Source organism: Chamaea fasciata, unplaced genomic scaffold (genome assembly GCF_029207755.1).
Source record: "Chamaea fasciata isolate MVZ Bird 193981 ecotype frontalis unplaced genomic scaffold, bChaFas1.0.hap1 SCAF_5, whole genome shotgun sequence".
Taxonomy (NCBI): Eukaryota; Metazoa; Chordata; class Aves; order Passeriformes; family Sylviidae; genus Chamaea; species Chamaea fasciata.
This window is the reverse complement of record NW_027094090.1, coordinates 12,464,696-12,484,480: the sequence shown is the minus strand read 5'-3', so window position 1 is coordinate 12,484,480 and position 19,785 is coordinate 12,464,696. Positions and strand designations below refer to the sequence as shown.

Sequence of the window (19,785 nt, the reverse complement as noted above, 5' to 3'; positions counted from 1 at the left end):
TGAATGACAGTATTGAAAGCATATGCTGAAGATATGCTTTGGTTCTTGTTGTTGTATTTGCTGTTTTTCTCTCTTTCCCTAGGAAAACCTCGTTATGCTGAGACTTGGGACTTCCACGTATCAGCCTCCACATTCTTGCAGTTTGAGCTGAGCATGGGTTGCAGCAAACCATACAGCAATTCCCACAGTGTCCATCTGCAGTATTCCCTAAACAACGGGAGAGACTGGCACCTAGTGACAGAGGAGTGTGTCCCCCCAACAATCGGCTGTCAGCAGTACACTGAGAGCTCCATCTACACTTCAGAAAGATTCCAAAACTGGAAGAGAGTTACTGTCTACCTCCCACCCTCAACCAAGTGAGCGCTGCTCTTCTGGCTGTTTAGCATGACAAAGGTTTTGCTGATCTAATTAGAACAAACATCCTCCAGCTTGGGAATGTTCTGCATGTCTTTTAAATTTTTAAATGTGTGTTGTCACGCCACTAGAATTTTAAATTTCCCTTCAAAATATTTCATCAGCTATAATGTGAAGTATAGGGACTTAAGGAAGTTACAACTTTGATGAATGAATTCTTAAGTCTTGCCTATAATTTATGATAGTAAGAACAAGAATGCTAAACCAGCTTTTCTAACATTTATGCAATAAGAAGCAAGAATAAATACCCTGATCCATCCTTTCCTACAGTAGTGTTTTCTGTTATTGCACATTAAGTTGTCGTCCAACATTCAGGCATGTTAATCACAGCATTCAGCAAGTTAGTCACTGGACATGCCACCTTCACCCTTTTGACCAGCAGGAGAGTTCTGCTTACCTTCTCAGGATATCACAGGGCTGTAAATGGATGTGGCAGATGTGCTGGCAGCCATCTCTCTAAATAAAACCATGCTCTAGTTTAGGAATGACAGGTAGTGATGACACTGCTTACCATTGCTGAGTAGTTCTGTAATTCTTCAGAGCACCCTACACATTACCTCTGACATTTCATCACCCAGAAAATATGGTGGTAAAAATGGACACACAGTAAATAAACTGGGCCTGGGGTTCACATCTTGGTTTCTAATTGCACAGTTCTCTCCAGAGGGCCATACATCATCTTCCAAAGATCTTTTTTTTCTCCAAAATACTTTCCTTGTTTGAGGATCACTAGGCAGTCAGCAGTGACAGCAGTGTGTATGCATGTGCATGTTTGTGTGTATATATATATATATATTCATCCATTCTTTTATATATATATATATAGATAGATATGAACATATATGACTATTGTTTTTATCTTTACACAACACTTAGTATAAATAAACTTCTATAACTTCTTACTTTACTGATGCAATTGTATTGTTTCCATTCTGCTAGCAACACACAGATCTCTCAAATGCTAATGGAACTACTAATTTCTGCTCAACCACTTTGCTGGTCAGCAAGTGTCTCAGAAATGTTCCTTCTTGTTTATCACTTTGGGCACCTTTCTTTAGAATATGCTGGAATTTTGTCTAAGACTAACCTGAGAAATTTAAGCTTTCAGTTTCCATTAGAATATGAATCTTATCAAAATAAGTGGGCCATGCTTATTAATATGCTTTTTTTCAGAAGTCTGTGGGATTTTCATTAGTATTTAGTGCTTTCTGGATCAGAATTCTAGATCCTGAAATACATTTCCTTTGTTTGTAACAGCTCTCCCAGAACACGGTTCAGATGGATTCAGTACAACTATGCCTCTGGAGTTGATTCTTGGGCTATTGATAATGTGGTCCTGGCTACAGGATGCCCCTGGATGTGCTCAGGGCATGGCATCTGTGATTCAGGTCATTGCATGTGAGTAGAAAACTGCTTAAGCTGCTTCACAGAAAGGATGTGTTTTATCCAGGCCAGATGGATTATGCCTTTTCTTCCCAATGTGTTGCTAGGTGTGACAGAGGCTTTGGAGGTCCATACTGTGTCCCTGTCCTTCCTCTCCCATCTGTCCTGAAGGATGATTTCAATGGTAACTTGCATCCAGACCTTTGGCCTGAAGTCTACGGTGCTGAGAGGGGAAACCTGAATGGGGACACCATCAAGTCTGGAACAGCTCTCATTTTCAAAGGGGTCAGAGATTACTTATTCTGAATAAAAAATGAATGAAAATCAGTAGAGTTAAAAATAGAAAGCAATTTTTTTTTTTTGTTAAAAATAGAAAGCAATTTTTTTTTTGTTAAAAATAGAAAGCAAATGTTTTGTTAGCCCCATACATTTATGTTGAAGTCTTTTGGCTAGAATTTGACATTTTCATTTTTCTTGTCTTTTCCCACCCTAAATATGCATCATGTTTTCCACAGTTTTTGTTTTTAGGTTGTGGGGTTTTTTTGGTTTTGGTGGTGTTGTTGTTGTTGTTGTTGGAGTTTTTTGGGTTTTGGTTTTTTGGTTGTTTTTTTTTTTTTATGATCGAATGGGTTTCATCTCTTGGTTGTGTATTATTTTGTTTGTGTTATAAACCCCTCCTTGACCACCAAAGGAAAAGAATGAAACTCTACAGTGAGATTCTTGAAGTGAACTATTTGGAAATATGGTATACATTACAATCATCTTGAAGTCTCCTGATTGGCTTTTTAGTATTTTGAATAATACAAATTAGTCAGGGCTGTAGTGTGTGTAATCAATGTTTATGTAGTTTGCCTGTATTTTACTCAATTCTATCATTTTGATATTTTCTAGTTCTTGAAAGACTTATTTTTGTTGATTGCATTTTTCAAAAGGCCAGGAAATAGATTTTCTGAATTTTTCAGTTCTTAACAAAATGAATTTTGTTGAGAATGAATGACTGCTACTGCTACTGCAATCAGTAGCAGACAACATCCAAGCAACACTAAGCTGCAGAACATACTCAATAATGGGAACTGATATTCACATAGTATATTCTGTGTTTGCAGGAAGGACTGAGAATGCTTGTGTCAAGAGATCTAGACTGCACTAATACAGTGTACATCCAGTTTTCATTCAAATTTATTGCCAAAGGTAAGATCACCGTTGATTTACTATCACTTCTCTAGCTTTATTAGTGCATAGTAGCAACACAGAAAAGAATACAGATTTATATTTTCAACATCAGTGTATGGTAGTGATCAACAGTTTATGGTAGATTATATGGGAGCTTGTTTGAAATTTTGCATCATCCCTGCCTTGCTCCCAGCCTACAAGGCTGTCTGCGCAGTTCCTAAGGAAAAAGTGGACTGTAGTATCATCAAAAATAGCACACCTAGTAAAGTCTTTGAGCAGAAAAGGAGCAAAAGAGCTCAAGATTTTATAGAGATTTCCCACCATGTTGGGAAAAAATTATTTCTTCAATTTTTTTTGTCATAAAATGGTGCCTACAGTAAATTACTTAAGGGACTAATACTAAACTACAGTGGTTTTAATTTTCAAGCTTCAGTCTGCTGCATTAAAATCTCTTACCATTTGACGGCCTAGTAAGTATCTTAGAGATAACTGAAACTCCATAATTCAATTTCTGACTTTGCAAGACAAGTTTTATGCGTTGTTGTAAATAACTTGTGACAGTTCCTCCAACACAAGGGCTTTTAAGCCAGTGATTCAGTCTTACCCTGCTCCAAGGCCCTGCCATCCTTGGCTTTAAAAAATAATTTTATCCAAGTCTGAAGTGACATGATGGAGAACCACTAAACTGCTTGAAGGTTTGAGCCACTCCCATGCAATTTCAGAAGTTTTCCCCAAATTTTCTGATAGAATTGGCACTTCCAGGCTGAACTCTGAATGTTGAAAAACTCCTCTCGCTTTGGGGTAAGGAAGGTGTCCATAGTTTCTGTGGTAAGCTCTGTGCTCTGGGACCAGGCCCTAACTGACTCAACATTTACCAACAGCTTGAAAATAGATTTGAACCCCCTCTTTCTTCCTAAATAAGTATCTTAGCCAAATCTGTGTCTGGACAAGTGAAAATATAGCTCTTTGTGAATTATTATTGATTTTCTTTAATGGGCATTTAATCATGTATATTGGGGTGTTTATTACTGGATTTAGCTCTTTATCAAAAAGAGAGAAAACTCTAACAGCCAAAACCATAACATGCCCTAAAATGATAACATACCAAATATTTCATGTTTATAAGCAAAGTCTTCGTGAAGACTTCTTTTACAAAATTATTCCTTGGTAATATTTCTTCATCTGATCATTGAAAAAATATTAAAAAATAAAATTAATAAAAATATTTCTCTGAAGGCAGGAATAGCGAAAGGCTCAAGCCTGGATTTTGACCTGCAAGGAGTAAGACCATGAAACTCCAGGAGAAATCACTCCTCATTGAATCTGTATTACTTGTTAGCCCTACTCTTGGACCCAGGACTTAGTCCCAACAAGCTTCCTAATGCTGAATACAAATGGATATAGCTGGGCATATCTCTCAGCTGTGAGTGTTAAAAGCAGTGTGTTGTTTACTGTTAATTGCCACAGATAAGCTGAAATCAGCTCCTGGCTGCAAACAGCCCTTCCCTGCTCTGCTCCACAGCTGGTGGCTGAATCCTTAGAACTGGAGCAGAGGGGAGCAGGAACATGTGCATCAGGAACTCTGGTTTCAGAAAATGTGGTAAATTTAAGAATAGAACAAGGGAAAGCTTGCACAGTAACACACACTGAGTAAGGGGTGAAGAAACTGTCCCTTAGTCCTTTCCTTTTTCTGGTTCCTGACTGAGTTTTTGGGGATATGCCATCACTGTGCCACACCATGAAGGGAGCAGAGAGTGTAAATTTGTCTGACTGAGACCTCAGTTCAGAGATACCTTCACTGGGTCACTGGTGTTTCTGGACAGCAAGTTAGGCACAGGCCAAATACAGGATGGGGGCTGAGCTTGTGTATGCTAACCAACATCAAGAATGAGTGCTGGGCTCTAATTAGCATGTGTTAATAACTAGGGCTGTAAAGAGCTTTTGTTTTCTACTCTTTAATGCTCTAATTAAAAAAATACGAGGAGATGGTAGTTAGAAAATGCAAATTTTACTGTCAGTTCCACTGACTTTTAGACCAAGCTTAAAGCACAGAATATTGCTTTGTTGGTGTTAAAACATGCTAATAAAGATCCTCAGTGCTCTCCATCAATTATATAATTTCTGGGCATGAATTTCCTCATCCCAGTGTCTGCAGTGAGAGCCATAGACTCATAAATTAATGAAGATAGGGACTGTGTTTTTATCTGTGGGTGCTACAGGTAGTAATGATAATGTCTGTACCTGGACAAAACATCCAAATAAATACTGTATTACTGGAATATGTTTGTAGTAGGAGGAGCTGGTGTGTTCTAATCTAAAAAAGTATAACATTGAGATAGTTTCAAATCTAAGTAATTAACTATGATTATATGTATAATGAACAGTAATGTAAATTTAAGCCCTATTTCATTTGCATTTTGCAGACAAGCAAGGGAAAGCACAGAAAGACATATGTGTACAATATGTATATAACATCTCAGAAGCTCAAGTTGTTGTTAAAGGAAGCCCATACTTTGTAGTGGATGTCAGAGCCATAATTTCATTTATACTTGTTTGAACACACTGGATTTTAATGATCACAAATCCATGTCCTTTATGCTCCAGGCACCCCTGAGAGGTCTCATTCCATCCTGCTGCAATATTCTGTCAATGGTGGAATCACCTGGCACCTGATAGATGAGTTTTACTTCACCCAGACTACAGACGTGCTCTTTATCAACGTTCCTCTGCCCTACGCAGCCCAAAGCAACGCAACGCGGTTCAGGCTCTGGCAGCCCTACAACAATGGTAAGGAAAGGACACACCCCTGGGAATCCAGGTCCGTGCTTGCACAGCTCAGCATCTCTAAGAAAGTGCTTTTTTTTTTTTTTTTTTTGAGCTGAACAATTAGAGAGACTCTTAAATCATGAGGGTTTTGTGTTTGAACTCCTTCAATTAGAATTACTGCAGGATTATGTTTACTGTCCTTATAAAGCGGTTGAATGCTTTAAAGTGAAGTTACCTTCACCTGATAGCCCTGGATTGTGTGCAGAAAAGCATCAGCTTTGGCCCTGGAGGAAGTGGGAGAGCAAGCAATACCAATAAAGTTAACTTCACTCGGGTTCTTCTCATTATTTTTAATGGACATGATTCTCACTTACACTGAGGCCCCATTAGGATGTTCCAATTATACAAAAGTGTCCCAAGCGTAAATAGGAACTGGGCCTACCTTACTCAGAATTAACTAGGCATTAAAAACCCATTTAGAAAGAGTATGTAGTGAGCAGTTAATCTTTTGATTAAATTGTAAAAGACTGGAAAACCACAAGAGGAATTCAGCTCATTCCTCCTGCTTACAGGAGATGTGCTGGCTGAAGGAAGCTCTCTTCTGCTCTCAGTTACTCTGAGCACAGTTCCAAGCAGAAACTGACATTAACAGCTCTAAAGAATTCCAGCATTTAGACATGGTGATTCAGCAACAGTTTATTCCATGTAGGCAAATTCCTAGCACACTCCTAACAAAAAAAAAACCAAATTCAAATCTGGTCCTGACAATCCTGTTTCAGTTCATTCTTCTGATGTGTCCTGCCTAAAACAATCATCTAAACGTTTCTCTGATAAACTCAAACACTTTTAGATAAATGAAAAAACATTACACAGAAGATCTGTCAATTTAATCCTTCCTCTTCAGTTTGAGAACACCGATTTTCTGGCATATATGAATATGTAATCCATTGGAGAGAAGTAGTTTCAGAGTTTCCTTCTCTATGGACCAATTTCTCCCAGGCAAACACCAGCTGCTGCATGCAAGGATGTAGAATGAAACTGCACTTTCAAGCTGCTTTGACTCTGTAGCAACTGCTCATTTAGATGATTCTTAATTGAAGAAGACAATGACAGAATTTCAAAGTAAACGTGATTTAAATAGAAGATAATTGTTCAACACCCATTGCTTTTCACTCTTTGTTTTGCTGTGACTTCTATAAATTTTAGGGAATAAAAATTAATTCCATTGGGTCAGGCTGCAATGCAGAATGGGAACTATTTTCATGGAAAGTGAAAATGGTGATCCCACACTTTTAGCACTCACTATCTTCACATAATCCATAAATTCTGGCTGCTGCTCTCTAATAATATTAGTGTAAAGTCTTTACAGGAATGTTTCTGTTTTCTTTGTAGGCAAAAAAGAAGAAATCTGGATTATTGATGATTTCATTATTGATGGAAATAACCTAAAGAATCCCATTATCCTTTTGGATACCTTTGACTTCGGTCCTAAAGAGGACAACTGGTTTTTCTATCCTGGTGGAAACATTGGGCTTTATTGCCCATATTCATCTAAAAGAGCTCCGTAAGATTCTCTCAGCAATACAGTAGAAAAAAGTGACTTTGTAAACTGAGTCTAAAGCACTCCTTTCCTTGATTTTCAGGGAAGAAGATTCAGCTATGGTATTTGTTTCAAATGAAGTTGGAGAGCACTCCATTACTACAAGGGACCTGAGTGTGAATGAAAATACTATCATCCAATTTGAGGTACTTGTCCTCAGAAAGTTATTTTGCCTTTTGCTTCATGTTCTTCTATGTTCTGCTCTGGTGTATTTGCCCAGCTGTTCTGATTGCCAAATAGGGAAGCCTGTCTAATTTCCCCTCTAATTTATTTGACATTACTCTCCCACATGTGAATATATCATGATGCTTTTGATACACAGATAAGGGAAATTTCTGCCTCAAAATCTTCTACTTTGTGGCCTAAATTACTGCTTTGTCCATGCCTACATACTTGCACTGATAGCATTAAAGTCCATGTCCTACGCATTGGAGAGTCACAACTGGCAGGCAAGAAGATGAGCAAAATATGATGAGGGCCAAATTGCCACTTCACAAGGTAAGAGTGCAGCATTTCTACAAGCTGACCAGTGGAGAGCCACAACTTCATCTGTGACATTAGAAAATAATTCTTTCTACCTGCTGGCTGAACTGCACTGTTGTACTTTCTCAGGGAGACAAGCTTCTGCCTTCCTTTTGCTTCTCCCACATCATACCTGCTCTAGATGAAGCTGGTTTTTTGGCTATCGTGGCCTGAAGTAATCCCATTTTAGGGAGTTAAAGAAAGTTCGTGAATAAGAAGCGTATTTTTGTGTTTCATATAGTCAGTGGAAACAGGTACCCCAGTGACAACACAGAGTCTCAACTAAACTGTGTTTGTGATTTATCCTAGAATTTTAACTGTGCATTGGTTGGGGCAACTATTGATGGAAGTAACCATTTAGTATTTATTAGTTTAGAGAGGTCATTATTTTGTTATTAAAAAACTGGAAAAGAATCTGACACAAAAAGTGCTGTGCCACAGTTACCAGGCTGCTTTTAACTACAATGTAGCATATTGTTGCATTAATACGAGCTACATACTAATCAGCAAATTATATGAGTTTATAAAAATTACTAAAATGATACTAAGGGTTTTCCAAGAAAATTAGGTTTCGCTGTGTACTCATGCACTCTTCAATTTGTCATGCAACTGATTAATAAATTATTGAATGCAAACTATTTTCTCTTCTAAAATATAGATTACAGCCTGTAGAACAAAAATGTTTGAGGTCACTTTAAGATATTCATAAGCCTTGATAGCATTAACTCATAAAATCTACATGTTTACTTCCATATGTGGTAAGAACATCATTTTCAGGTCACGTTTTTGAGAACATTAGTGTAAATGAAGGAGTTATGCATAATGCAGTAGAGAAGCTTCTCTCTGTGTCTCAAGAGTCAAAATCTATATTGGGTCAAGCATCTCTAAGCTTCCAGTTGAATAGACAACCCTTCTAGTCAAATGTAGGTTGATGGGACTCATGTGCACTGAAGAGTGATGAAGAAAATTCAATGTAGGATACACTTTCAACATTCATGCACAGTTCTAAGTATTACTGTGTTTTAGAAACAAATAGATTTTCTTAACAGAACAACATGCTACAAAGACTTTTTTTTTGCTACAAAGATATATAAAAATATTAATATCTTACATAGTTTTAGTGCAGGATTTGTATTTCATCAGTAATTGTTTTTTATTTGTTGTGTGATAAGTACAGTACATATTATTTCATATGACAGTCATTCTGTAAAGAACTGAGTTGTCTTCTTTTACAAAAGCAATTTGAAATTATAAAGTCTAAATATCAGTGTAACAGGAAAACAGACTAATTTGCACTGGTTGTCTCAGATTCTGTATTAAACATTCTGTATTTATTTCAGTAGTAGAACTGATTTTCATGTTCTGCCTTTTCTACTGTTCTTTATATCAGGAATCTTGAATGCACACCCTGAGAAGTCTGACACTGCCAAACTAAGGCATTGATTTTAAATCCAATCCAGCTATGATGCTCTAGGGCTTTGCCATTATACATGAACAAATAGGTATTGAGTGTGAAAGCTGAACATACTGAGGTGATAAGCTTTTTTTTTTTAATATGTAACATAAAAGAAGATCATAGTGCAGTTCAGCAATTAACAGAACAGCATTAACAAAAAGGTTTTTTTTAAAATATTTCTGCTTTTAATAATGCACATTTTCTTGAAGCTGTGATTACTTCAGTACCTGCCAGAGGACTGCAAGAGCTGGTGCATTTACTCCAGCAATGTTAGCAGATCTCCTTTGGGATTTGCCCAATTAACTTCACAGCTTTTTCTAGATAGAAGTTGTTGGGAATTTCTTATCACATTCATTTTATCATAACCCATAGTGTGATATACTCATGGATAGGAGAGCAATGTGCAAGAGTTCCTGTTCATGTGCGTGTCCTGAGTGCATCATCCCTGTTGTTAAATGGGTTCCCAAATCACCATTTTCCTGGACTAAACACATACCATACGAAATGGGGGAGGCTGGCTAAGGTGAAGAATGATTGGGAGTCCCACAGTCTGCTCTGTGTCATCTTCTGTGTTTGATGCCTTGGCCCTCAGATCAATATTGGCTGCACCACTGACAGCTCCTCTGCTGACCCAGTGAGGTTGGAGTTCTCACGAGACCTGGGGGCCACATGGCACCTGCTGCTCCCCTTGTGCTACAGCAGCAGCAGCCACCTCAGCTCCCTCTGCTCCACTGAGCACCACCCCAGTAGCACCTACTACGCAGGCACCACCCAGGGCTGGAGGAGGGAGGTCATTCACTTTGGAAAACTGCACCTCTGTGGGTAAGTGTCCAGCTTCTGTTCCTGCCCAGCTCCTTGTTGCTTTGTTTTTGTACCTGTTTTTCACCTAGCATAAGAGTGTGCTTAAGAACTGCAGCACTAGAGCAGACAAAATGACTGATTTTTCTCTGCTTTTTGCCCTGAATGTTAGCTAGTGTTCAGGTGATTCCCCGAATCATATTGTGCCTAATGCTGGTGTAGAATAAGCACAGACAATTCCCTATTACCTATATATTTAATTAGTGATAATTTAATAGAAGGTAGTTGCTTGGTGAAAGTAATGCAAAACTGACTGTTCTTAGAGTGCTCTGAGTGTTCTTTACAGAACTGCATCAGCCATTTGAATTCACTGATGATATTCTTGCATGAAATTTGAGCTTCATAAGAAAATGCAGTAAAATGTGAGCTAGTATAAGCTTGATTCCACTTCAGTATGAAGAAATGGTCTGATCTAAATACAGTCTCAGTCAATCAGGCTGGATGATAACACAGCATAGAAAAACAATACGTGCTAGCAGGCATAGTAATATGTTTTTACTTTTCAAAATAAAAACAATACTGTTTACTTTTCCAGGAATGACTGTCATCTAGCATCAACTCACTTTATGTAAAAGATTCCACCATTAATGATTAAACCGTAGCATGTATGAATGAAAGTGAGCTGTGCAACTATGAGACTCTATGCAGCTATGAGACTGACTATTTATGAAACTACTGCAGTCAATGGGTCCTCCACTAAATAAATGACCTCTTATGTGCCTCTGAAAGTATAAAAAGATCTATATAGGAAATAAGAATCAAGTTTGGAAAGACTGAATGTTTAATAATTTAAGGAAATGTTTAAATTTTAAACTTGAGTTTTCTCGTTTATGACAGTTAACATTTCAAGCATGGAATAGGCAGCCATCTCTTTCAGCAGCTCACTTCTACTTCCTGGTTTTGTGCAAAAGAATAATTCTACTGTTTAGCCAACCATAAACGCATCCCTCCAAATAAAAACTGTGCAGACACCTAACTCAGTTAAACCTTCCAGGATTTTGATTTAGTCCTCTGTTTCTGAGTGCTTCTATCCTGTTTTTCTACCTTCCCTCCTATTCCTTCCCCAACACACCAGGCCAGGAGCCCACTGCTGACAGCCAGCGAAGCCCAGCAGTGCAGTGTAGCTTACATTCAGTGCATTAAATCCTTGGGCCAGAGGGCTAAAGGGGGGATTTCTCCACCGGAATCCACTGGAATAACATGAAAAAAATCCAAACTTTTCTCCTTGTATATTTCTAAAAAATCCTCCAGCCTTTTCATCCCCCACGTGTCGACTGGTTATATTTTAACTGAGGATGAAGACATTTTAAGTTATTGCCACTAAATACGTAATTTTAGAAATTAATATATGCTCTCAGCAGGCAGCTGTAAGTAATAATTAGTACTCCAGTTATGTCTTGAAGGAAAGGTCCGGGGCCTGTTGAGCCAGAGAAGAAACCCCAAATAAGCAGTGTCTCTCTCTGCTTCAGACACAAGTCGTGCTTCACCCTCACCAGGAGCGACCCTGAGAGGAGGAGCTGTCTTGTCTCAGGAAAAAAATCCAACCTGTGGGGTAGAGGTCTACTCTCAAGAGGAGCTTACAACACCTCCAGCCTCACACTCATGTCCTTCCCCTCAGGGCACAGTAAAGTCAATGATTTTGACTTCCGGCAGAACTCTGGTTCTTGGGCATTTTTCTTGTGACACTTAGTAGTGTCCCCACCCAACAATTATTGGTTGTCGACTAAATGCCCTCATAAAAATTTCTTTTTAGCAAATCAAGGGAAAAAAAATTGTCAGCTACAATTACCTATGGAATTAATTTGCCTGCTGAATTTAGATATCTTTAACAAGACACATTAAACACGCAAAGCAATTAAGTGCTTCTCCCTTCTCAATCTTCTGGTTTCCTTCCTCCCTTAAAACATTTTCTCAACTGGGAATAAAATTAGTCTCTCAAGTATTTTCCTCATCTCAATTTGTTTTCCCTCCTTCCCCAGTTGGTTCCTTTTTATATGCAGTATTGATGTGAGTAGTACTTAGGAGATGAATTAAAAATGACAGGACAGCACCCAAAGGAGAATATAGTTTAAATTAACAACATGCAATATCAGCCTGGTTTAAGATTAAGCTGCCTGAAAGCAAGCTGAATACCTGGTGACGTGACAGATCATGTTTTCTTTCTGGGTAATTGAGGGTGAGATCCTAGCACTCCACCCCTACAGGTGGTCTCCCTGGGGGCACAATGAAAGTATGAAGTAGAATCTAACTCTCCAGGAGAGGGTGAAAGTGGCTGGGTCTGACCCACACACTGTACCCCACAGCAGAAGGGAATCCACCAGACCATGACCATTCGTCTTCCCCATGAATGATGGAGTTAAGAGTAGCTGGATTTTAAATTTTGAAAATCATGTCTGTTTTTCAGCTTTGGGATTACAGCTAATGAATAATGTTATTTTTATTTCTGTCAGTACTTGGGTTGAAAGTCATCATAAAGATGCATGAGGTACTGAAGGAATTAGATGTAGCAGTCAGTTTCTAGAACTAATCTATTTATCAAGCCAGTTCCAACAGAAAGAATAATATATATCTGCATACATGTATGGAATGATATGATATGATATATGTATGGAATACAAAAAAAGATGGAACTATTATTTAAAATAAATACACATTGTGCCATTTTTCAGGTTGGCGAGGTTCAGGTGGTACCAAGGATTTTACCCTGCTGGGTCCCAGCCTGTGACTTGGGCCATTGACAATGTCTACATTGGCCCCCAGTGTGAGGAGATGTGCAACGGGCACGGCAGCTGCATCAACGGCACCAAGTGCATCTGCGACCCCGGCTACTCCGGGCCAACCTGCAAAATCAGCACCAAGAACTCTGACTTCCTTAAGGATGACTTTGAAGGTATCTCTTTTGGGAGGGGGCATCTGAATACTGCCTGTCCATCTTGGTGCAGTCCGGGGTTCAAGGGATTAAAAAGCAAAGCCTTCCTCCCCCCTGCATGCTTCTGATTAGAATTTATGCCATGGGGGTTTTCCCACAATCCAAATAGTTCAGATGCCATTTGCAAGCGGGGTTTGTGGATGCCTGATGCACTGTTAATGCTGGAATACAAAATCTTCATTGAAACTGAAGTTCCTGAAACTCCACATGTAGAAAATAATTTTGGAAGCAAATTATGTTTTGATGGTAGTTTGACTTTAGCACAGACAGAGCACTTGCAAGTGAGGCAAACAGAAGAGGGCTTTAAGGTCGTGTCATTTCTCACTATGAGGGAAATCCGACTTGCCCTACTACAGCAAACATGGTTTCAGAACAGAGCAAGTGCCTCAGCAGTGGGGGCCAGTGTTCAGCAGCCACAGCAGACCCCATGAGAGGGAAGGCAGGAGGGAACTCAAATCCTCACGCATGCCTGCGCACACACAGCATCCACGCACACAACTCTAAAATCCCTTTGAGGCTTCCCCTGCTAGCAAGCAGGGCAAGAGGAGCATGTTTTCATAAAGCAGCACCTGTGAACCAAACCCATCTCTTCACAGGTGCTGCTGTTCATTTTCATTTTGCCAGCTCTTGCTTGCATGCTACCACATGGAACCCAAAGTTTCTTTATAGACCTGAATACTTTTTTCTTTAGAGACTTGAATACATGCCTTAAGATAAATGATGAAAGGTGGAAAATCTTGTGAATAACTGGAAACTAAGATCCCAGATTTCATACTTTTGGGTTTATTTTGTTTATTTTGTTTTGGTTTGTGTCAGCTTTCTAGAATACATGGCATTGGAAAGACTGAATATTTCTCAGTCAGCATGTGATTTTTAATTTAGCTCTCTTCCTCTGGAAGTAGCACTCTTGCAGCAGGAGCACTTCAGAGTAAATCATAAATATGTATTCACTGTGTATTCAGGTCAGCTGGAGTCGGATAGATTCCTCCTAGTGAGTGGTGGAAAGCCATCAAGGAAATGTGGTATCATGTCTGGAGGAAACAACCTTTTCTTTAACGAAGAAGGCTTACGGATGCTGATGACTCGAGACCTAGATTTGTCACAAGCCAGGTAACACCCTTTCAAAAGTTCTTTCAGGATTTCATTGAGGAAATACCCTACTGAAGAATAATACATATGTGATATTTCTCTAGTAAAAGCAAGCTGACATATTCTATGGTCCTCACACTAGCAAATGCTCCATTTTAACCCTTCTCACCATGTTAAATTAAATTGAAATTGAAATTTAATTGCATTAACCATTTAAATGTTGATTTTTTTCCTTAAATAAGAACTCCGGAAACTGATGCCACACCTTCAGTAGTTCATGCAAATTTTTGTTTCCTAAAACCATAATATGAGAAATGCTCTGCTCTTCTTACAGTCGGGTGTATTATGAGCCATTGCTGAAGCAGGAGTATCTGCTGAAAGTATAACTCTTACATCTGTCATCTCATAATTCTTTCATTTCTGAAGCTTGTTTTTTTTTCTTATTGTGCACATTTGTTTCCAATAATTCACTGAGAAATTTTCATCAAGCTGTCACCAACTATTGAAAACCAAATATTTTAGTGTATTTACAGTTTATGTTGTAAATTTACAGCCTGCAGAGGAGACGTGCTGAGTGAGACATGCTAAGAAAGCCACATTAAAAAATTAACACTAATATGAATTAAACTCCATCCCAGTTGTGTTAACAAATGCTAAAAAATGGGCATTTTTTTCTAATTTCTTCTGTATTTTAGCTGATATTCTTATACTGTTACTTTGGAGAGTGATAATATAAGAATATTATAAAGAGTGTAGTACTCTGAGACTTTTTTTCACTGATTTCTTATGAACATGTCCTCTCTGATGTTCTGTGGGAAACATTTTAACAAGCATTTTATCTACTTTTTACCTGTCGCCATTAGTATTGAAGATTTAAATAATGGCTTAATTATAAAGACTTACGGTCAGTAAAAAGGTCTAATATCTTAGCACTGTAGTTTTTAAATCAGCACTTAGCTAAAACACATTGATGTGTAATATTAAGGGCCCCTGTAATTTGTAAGATTCCTCACAGCAAAATTTTTTCAGAACTTGATAAAAACAAACCGCAATTCTCAGCACTAATTTGATTCCTAGACAATTCTGAAATTACAAGATTGTTTAACAAGAGGTACAAAAGGTCTTCTAAGTTGCTCCAGTAGACTAATTTATGTTTTCCTTATTGCTCATGTTCAAAGAACCATCATTTATCTTTTCTCCATGATGGTCTGTAGCTGGATTTGCAAATACCGACCTCAAGGTGTTAAATGGAGATAAATTACTTCTGTCTTCGGAAAACAAAGCTGAACATTCCATTTCTTGTATATATGATTATGAAAAATAACAGTTATCAACAAATAACTGTATGTTCTCTTCTGAACAGCAAGATACACTGCAGTGGCATGTTGCTGGGAGCTGCTCTTTTGCAACCTAAAGTAATTGCAGTTGGATTTTCTGTATTTCCAGACTGACTCTATCAACCACTTGCAAAGTACAACAGATCTGGCTTCGACACAGATGTGCCAAGTTCTGCACAGGACTTGGGGAGAGGTTTCAATTTATGCTAGGAGTGATGAGAACAAATATTTTTTTAAGGGTGCTAGACTCAGTAGTCCCATTAAAACTTCCCTTTTCCTGATGAGGAGTTGTCCTGAAGAACACAGGCCAGCAGCCATGTCTGTCAGTTCTGCAAGCCACACTTAGCACCTGGGGACTGAAATCAAGGACACTCTGCAATCCACTGCCATCACATCTGTGTATTAAAGAATTTAACACAGGGGTCAGTATATCACCATCATGGTGATACTGGTAGCTGAAACTACACCCCATGAAATATCAGTGAGGAGAGAATATTTTAGCTATCACAGGTGATCAAATTCCTTTCAATTCTGAATTACTAGAAGAACATCCACACATTTGACTATTACTAGATTTACAAAAAATACTTTGCTTTTCCATTTCAAACTAGGCAAAGCCTTTGCAAAATATCTTTGGGATAAGAAGAGAGATATTTAATTTTTTTTGTCTGCTAGACTTTGTTACCTATATTTGGGTGAGTTGTTACTACATTAATAAAATCTGAGATGTAAGAATAGCAGTGGAAAGAAATCAGATGCAACAGAGACAAGGTCACCTGGGTTTATTTCCTTTGAATTATGTGGCAAATGTTGGAGTAAATCTGAGGAGGCAGAAAGACTTGCCAGCAGTGAAGCAAATCCATTACATTTGATATGTTGATCCATGAGGGTACCCAGTGCTCCTTTACAGCACAAGCAATATGTTATGTCTGGGACATGGTGGTGGATATAATCTACAGCAAAAGCAGTTATAAATAGTAGCAAGAGAAACTGTGAATCGCAGTGAAAACTAGAATTAATTGACTTGTAGGTCTGGCATTTTATTGGAGCTTTGTCTGCCCAGCATCCTCCACACCCAGCACATCTACCTGCAGATCAAACCAGAACAAGATTTTTTATACAGAACTTCTTTTGCACCATTTCATTTAACCATGAGCCAGGCAGCACTAATGCAGTAATAATCAGAACAGATAAAACACTCCAAAGCTGTGCAAAAGCTGTGCAAACATGAATTAATACTTGTAATATCCCTGCAAGTCCAATAAGTAAATATCATTACAGCACGGTTCCCTCCACTCCAAGTGCACAGTGGAGCTATTTTGGAGCATCGGCTGATGGGAAGGATTTCGCAGTTTGATACAAGTCTATTGTGCAGCTTTGGAGAAGCCAATTAACTGGGGGATGAAAGCACTGGTGTCCCTGGGTGGCTTGGGCTGGCTTCAGGGAAGCCAGCACATTTTAAACGGTGTAATTTAGACAAATTTCCCAGGCTGACAAAATGGACAAAATGATCCCTGAAAGTGAAATGTGCTTTGTTCTCCCGTCCAGATTTTCTCTGATTTATGCCAATGGAAAACGGGGATGCTTATTTTGAATTTAAGCATTTCAGCAAATTCATAGCAAATTATGATCTACTTAGAGCACAGTTGCTTTTCTGCCACTAAAATCTGTACTCATGGGATACAGGGATAAAAATTTCACCCAGGATTATGTTTCTGATACTTGCAACACCATCTGCTATGCAGACAAAAACTGAAAACATAAATGACCAGCTTTGTTCAGCCTCTTATGCCTGGCAAACTACCACACAGGCAAAATGAATTTTTGTCAGACCACCTGTCTGACTAGTTATATTCTAGAAGCTTTGGGAAGGAAATCATAAGATCTCCTAAAGATGACTCTTACAGCTAGAAAACACAGGGCTCGTCAATAGGCAAAATCCAAGGCTCTCTGGTTTGCTGTGTAGGATGTTGTAGAAAATAAATCTTTCTGGTAAGTGGAAAGATTTTTCCTGTTAGATTCGTGCAGTTCTTCATGAGACTGGGATGTGGCAAGGGGGTACCTGACCCCAGGAGCCAGCCTGTGCTGCTGCAGTATTCACTCAACGGGGGCCTCACATGGAGCCTTCTCCAGGAGTTCCTCTTCAGTAACTCCAGCAATGTGGGACGATACATTGCCCTGGAAATCCCCCTGAAGGCCCGTTCGAGCTCCACTCGGCTCCGCTGGTGGCAACCATCCGAGAATGGGCATTTCTACAGCCCCTGGGTGATCGACCAGGTGAGCAGTCCTTGTGGGCATCTCTTCTTTTAACATGAGCTTAGGCTGGACTCTGTCTTCATGTTTCCCTTTTTTTGGCATGTATCATTTCACTGAGACAAGCAAAAATGCTTAGTAAAAAGATATTTAGAGCACAATTGCTGTTTGCTGAAGTCACGGTTTTAATGCGCCATTTACATGTGGGGCACTGATTGCCCGGTTTGAATCTAGGAAAGTCTTTTACACTTGTGTAGAGCCTTGGTCTGCATTGCAGGAGGCCTTACCACACAAAATGCAAGTCTGATTTCAAACTTCAAAAATCTTCATTTAAAATGCATCCAAATATGTAATTGACTTGGTATAATGTAATAGAAAAAGACTACAGAAAAATAAAAATCTGAATGAAAATAAAGTTTCATGTTTGGGATTTTCTGCTATAAAGATTCTTATATTACTTTGTATGACTTGCTATAAATCACAAATTATTTATCTCTAAAATTATTATGCTCTAAGTAGTGTCATTGGGTTGTCCAAGTACAATTTGCTTTAATATTTAATAATTTAATAATATTTAATAATTTCTTTTTAAAAAGTTTGTTCAGATTGTTAGGAGAAACCTAACCAGCCATTTTAATGTTGTGGTTACAAAATTTTATTTCCCATTCCTCCATTCAGAAATTTAAAAATACTCATTGTTTCAATACCTTCATTGGATGTAGTTATATTAGTTCAAAACAATCAGAAACTGAATTCAGAATAACAGATGAAAAATAATTCCACCTTGCTTGCTGTTGAATAGTAAAAGGATGATGTTTTATAGTCAATGGAAAAACAAGCTATTCCCCCACTTCTGTCAGCAGACACAATCTGATGGCAGTGCACCAGGTTATAGAAGAGAACAATCACTAGGAAAGTACAATCATTTTGTTTCCACTAACACTTTTCTTGTGAGCAGTTTTACTTCATTGAGATTGGAGGTCACCTCCCTGAATATTACATTTGTACAGCTGAGCCAATCTCTTTCCTTTACAGGAAAGAGATACTCCCCCACTCTCGTAGCCTAAATTATTTTCTAAGTAATTTGGTCCATTTTGGACCAGCAGAATGACTACACATAGTCTGGTACATCTCTTCCTCCCTCAGGTTGCTATGTCACTTCTATGTTTGTGAAGACTTCTAGACAACTTTCCTTTTCAATAACAATTTCTTTCCTAATGTTTCAGATTCTTATTGGAGGAAATATCTCTGGCAATACGGTATTGGAAGATGATTTCACCACACTGGACAGTAGGAAGTGGCTGCTCCACCCTGGTGGAACAAAGATGCCAGTCTGTGGCTCTACTGGGGATGCTCTAGTGTTCATTGAGAAAGCCAGCACCCGCTATGTTGTCACCACTGACATCGTTGTCAATGAAGACTCTTTCTTGCAAATAGATTTTGCAGCTTCCTGCTCTGTCACAGACTCCTGTTATGGTAATGACTTCTTAGTAATTCCTGCCATTCCTCTTCCTCCGCTGCAGAGGAAAGTCCACTTGTTTTCTGGTTACATTATTCATCGTAACAAGAACTGAGAAACAAAAGAAAGCAGCATGTTTCTGTTAGAAATTGTAACATCAGCTTTTTTATTCCTTTTTTATTCTGAAGCCTAAGAGAAACTGAAGTAAATTATTCCCTGTGAGCATCTAAGTTGCAGTTCAATCCATCTCAGAAAAAGACAAAGAGCTGCCTTACTCAAATCCATTAAGTAGATAGTGTCCACTGCTTGGGGTGTAATAATAAGCAGCTGGGTGTTCCAGCATATATGTTTCTTGCTCTGTGGTTTTGCATTTTCAGTGTAGTCTCAGTTCTGATCTCACTTGTACCCATATATCTAAGAAATCATCTATACCAACGCTTGCTAAGTTATAATCATTTATATCTGACACTTGCTGGAGGCACCATCAACTGCAAAAATTTATATTGTCCATATGAAATAGTAAATATGTATAGACCTATATGTTTC

General features: G+C 38.5%; 1 protein-coding gene across 1 annotated transcript in view; it reads left to right on the top strand.

Annotated features, from left to right (window-relative positions):
• Positions 1–19,785, top strand: part of RELN (reelin) — a gene marked incomplete at its 5' end in the record, with an annotated part of 251,119 nt that overhangs the window by 199,567 nt on the left and 31,767 nt on the right. The window contains 12 exons of the mRNA XM_066184512.1: positions 83–356; positions 1,672–1,812; positions 1,905–2,082; positions 2,904–2,988; positions 5,575–5,757; positions 7,129–7,300; positions 7,380–7,482; positions 9,907–10,136; positions 12,842–13,062; positions 14,064–14,211; positions 17,546–17,804; positions 19,007–19,256. Of these exons, the coding sequence (XP_066040609.1) occupies positions 83–356; positions 1,672–1,812; positions 1,905–2,082; positions 2,904–2,988; positions 5,575–5,757; positions 7,129–7,300; positions 7,380–7,482; positions 9,907–10,136; positions 12,842–13,062; positions 14,064–14,211; positions 17,546–17,804; positions 19,007–19,256 (2,244 nt within the window). The remainder of the gene's footprint in view (positions 1–82; positions 357–1,671; positions 1,813–1,904; positions 2,083–2,903; positions 2,989–5,574; positions 5,758–7,128; positions 7,301–7,379; positions 7,483–9,906; positions 10,137–12,841; positions 13,063–14,063; positions 14,212–17,545; positions 17,805–19,006; positions 19,257–19,785) is intronic.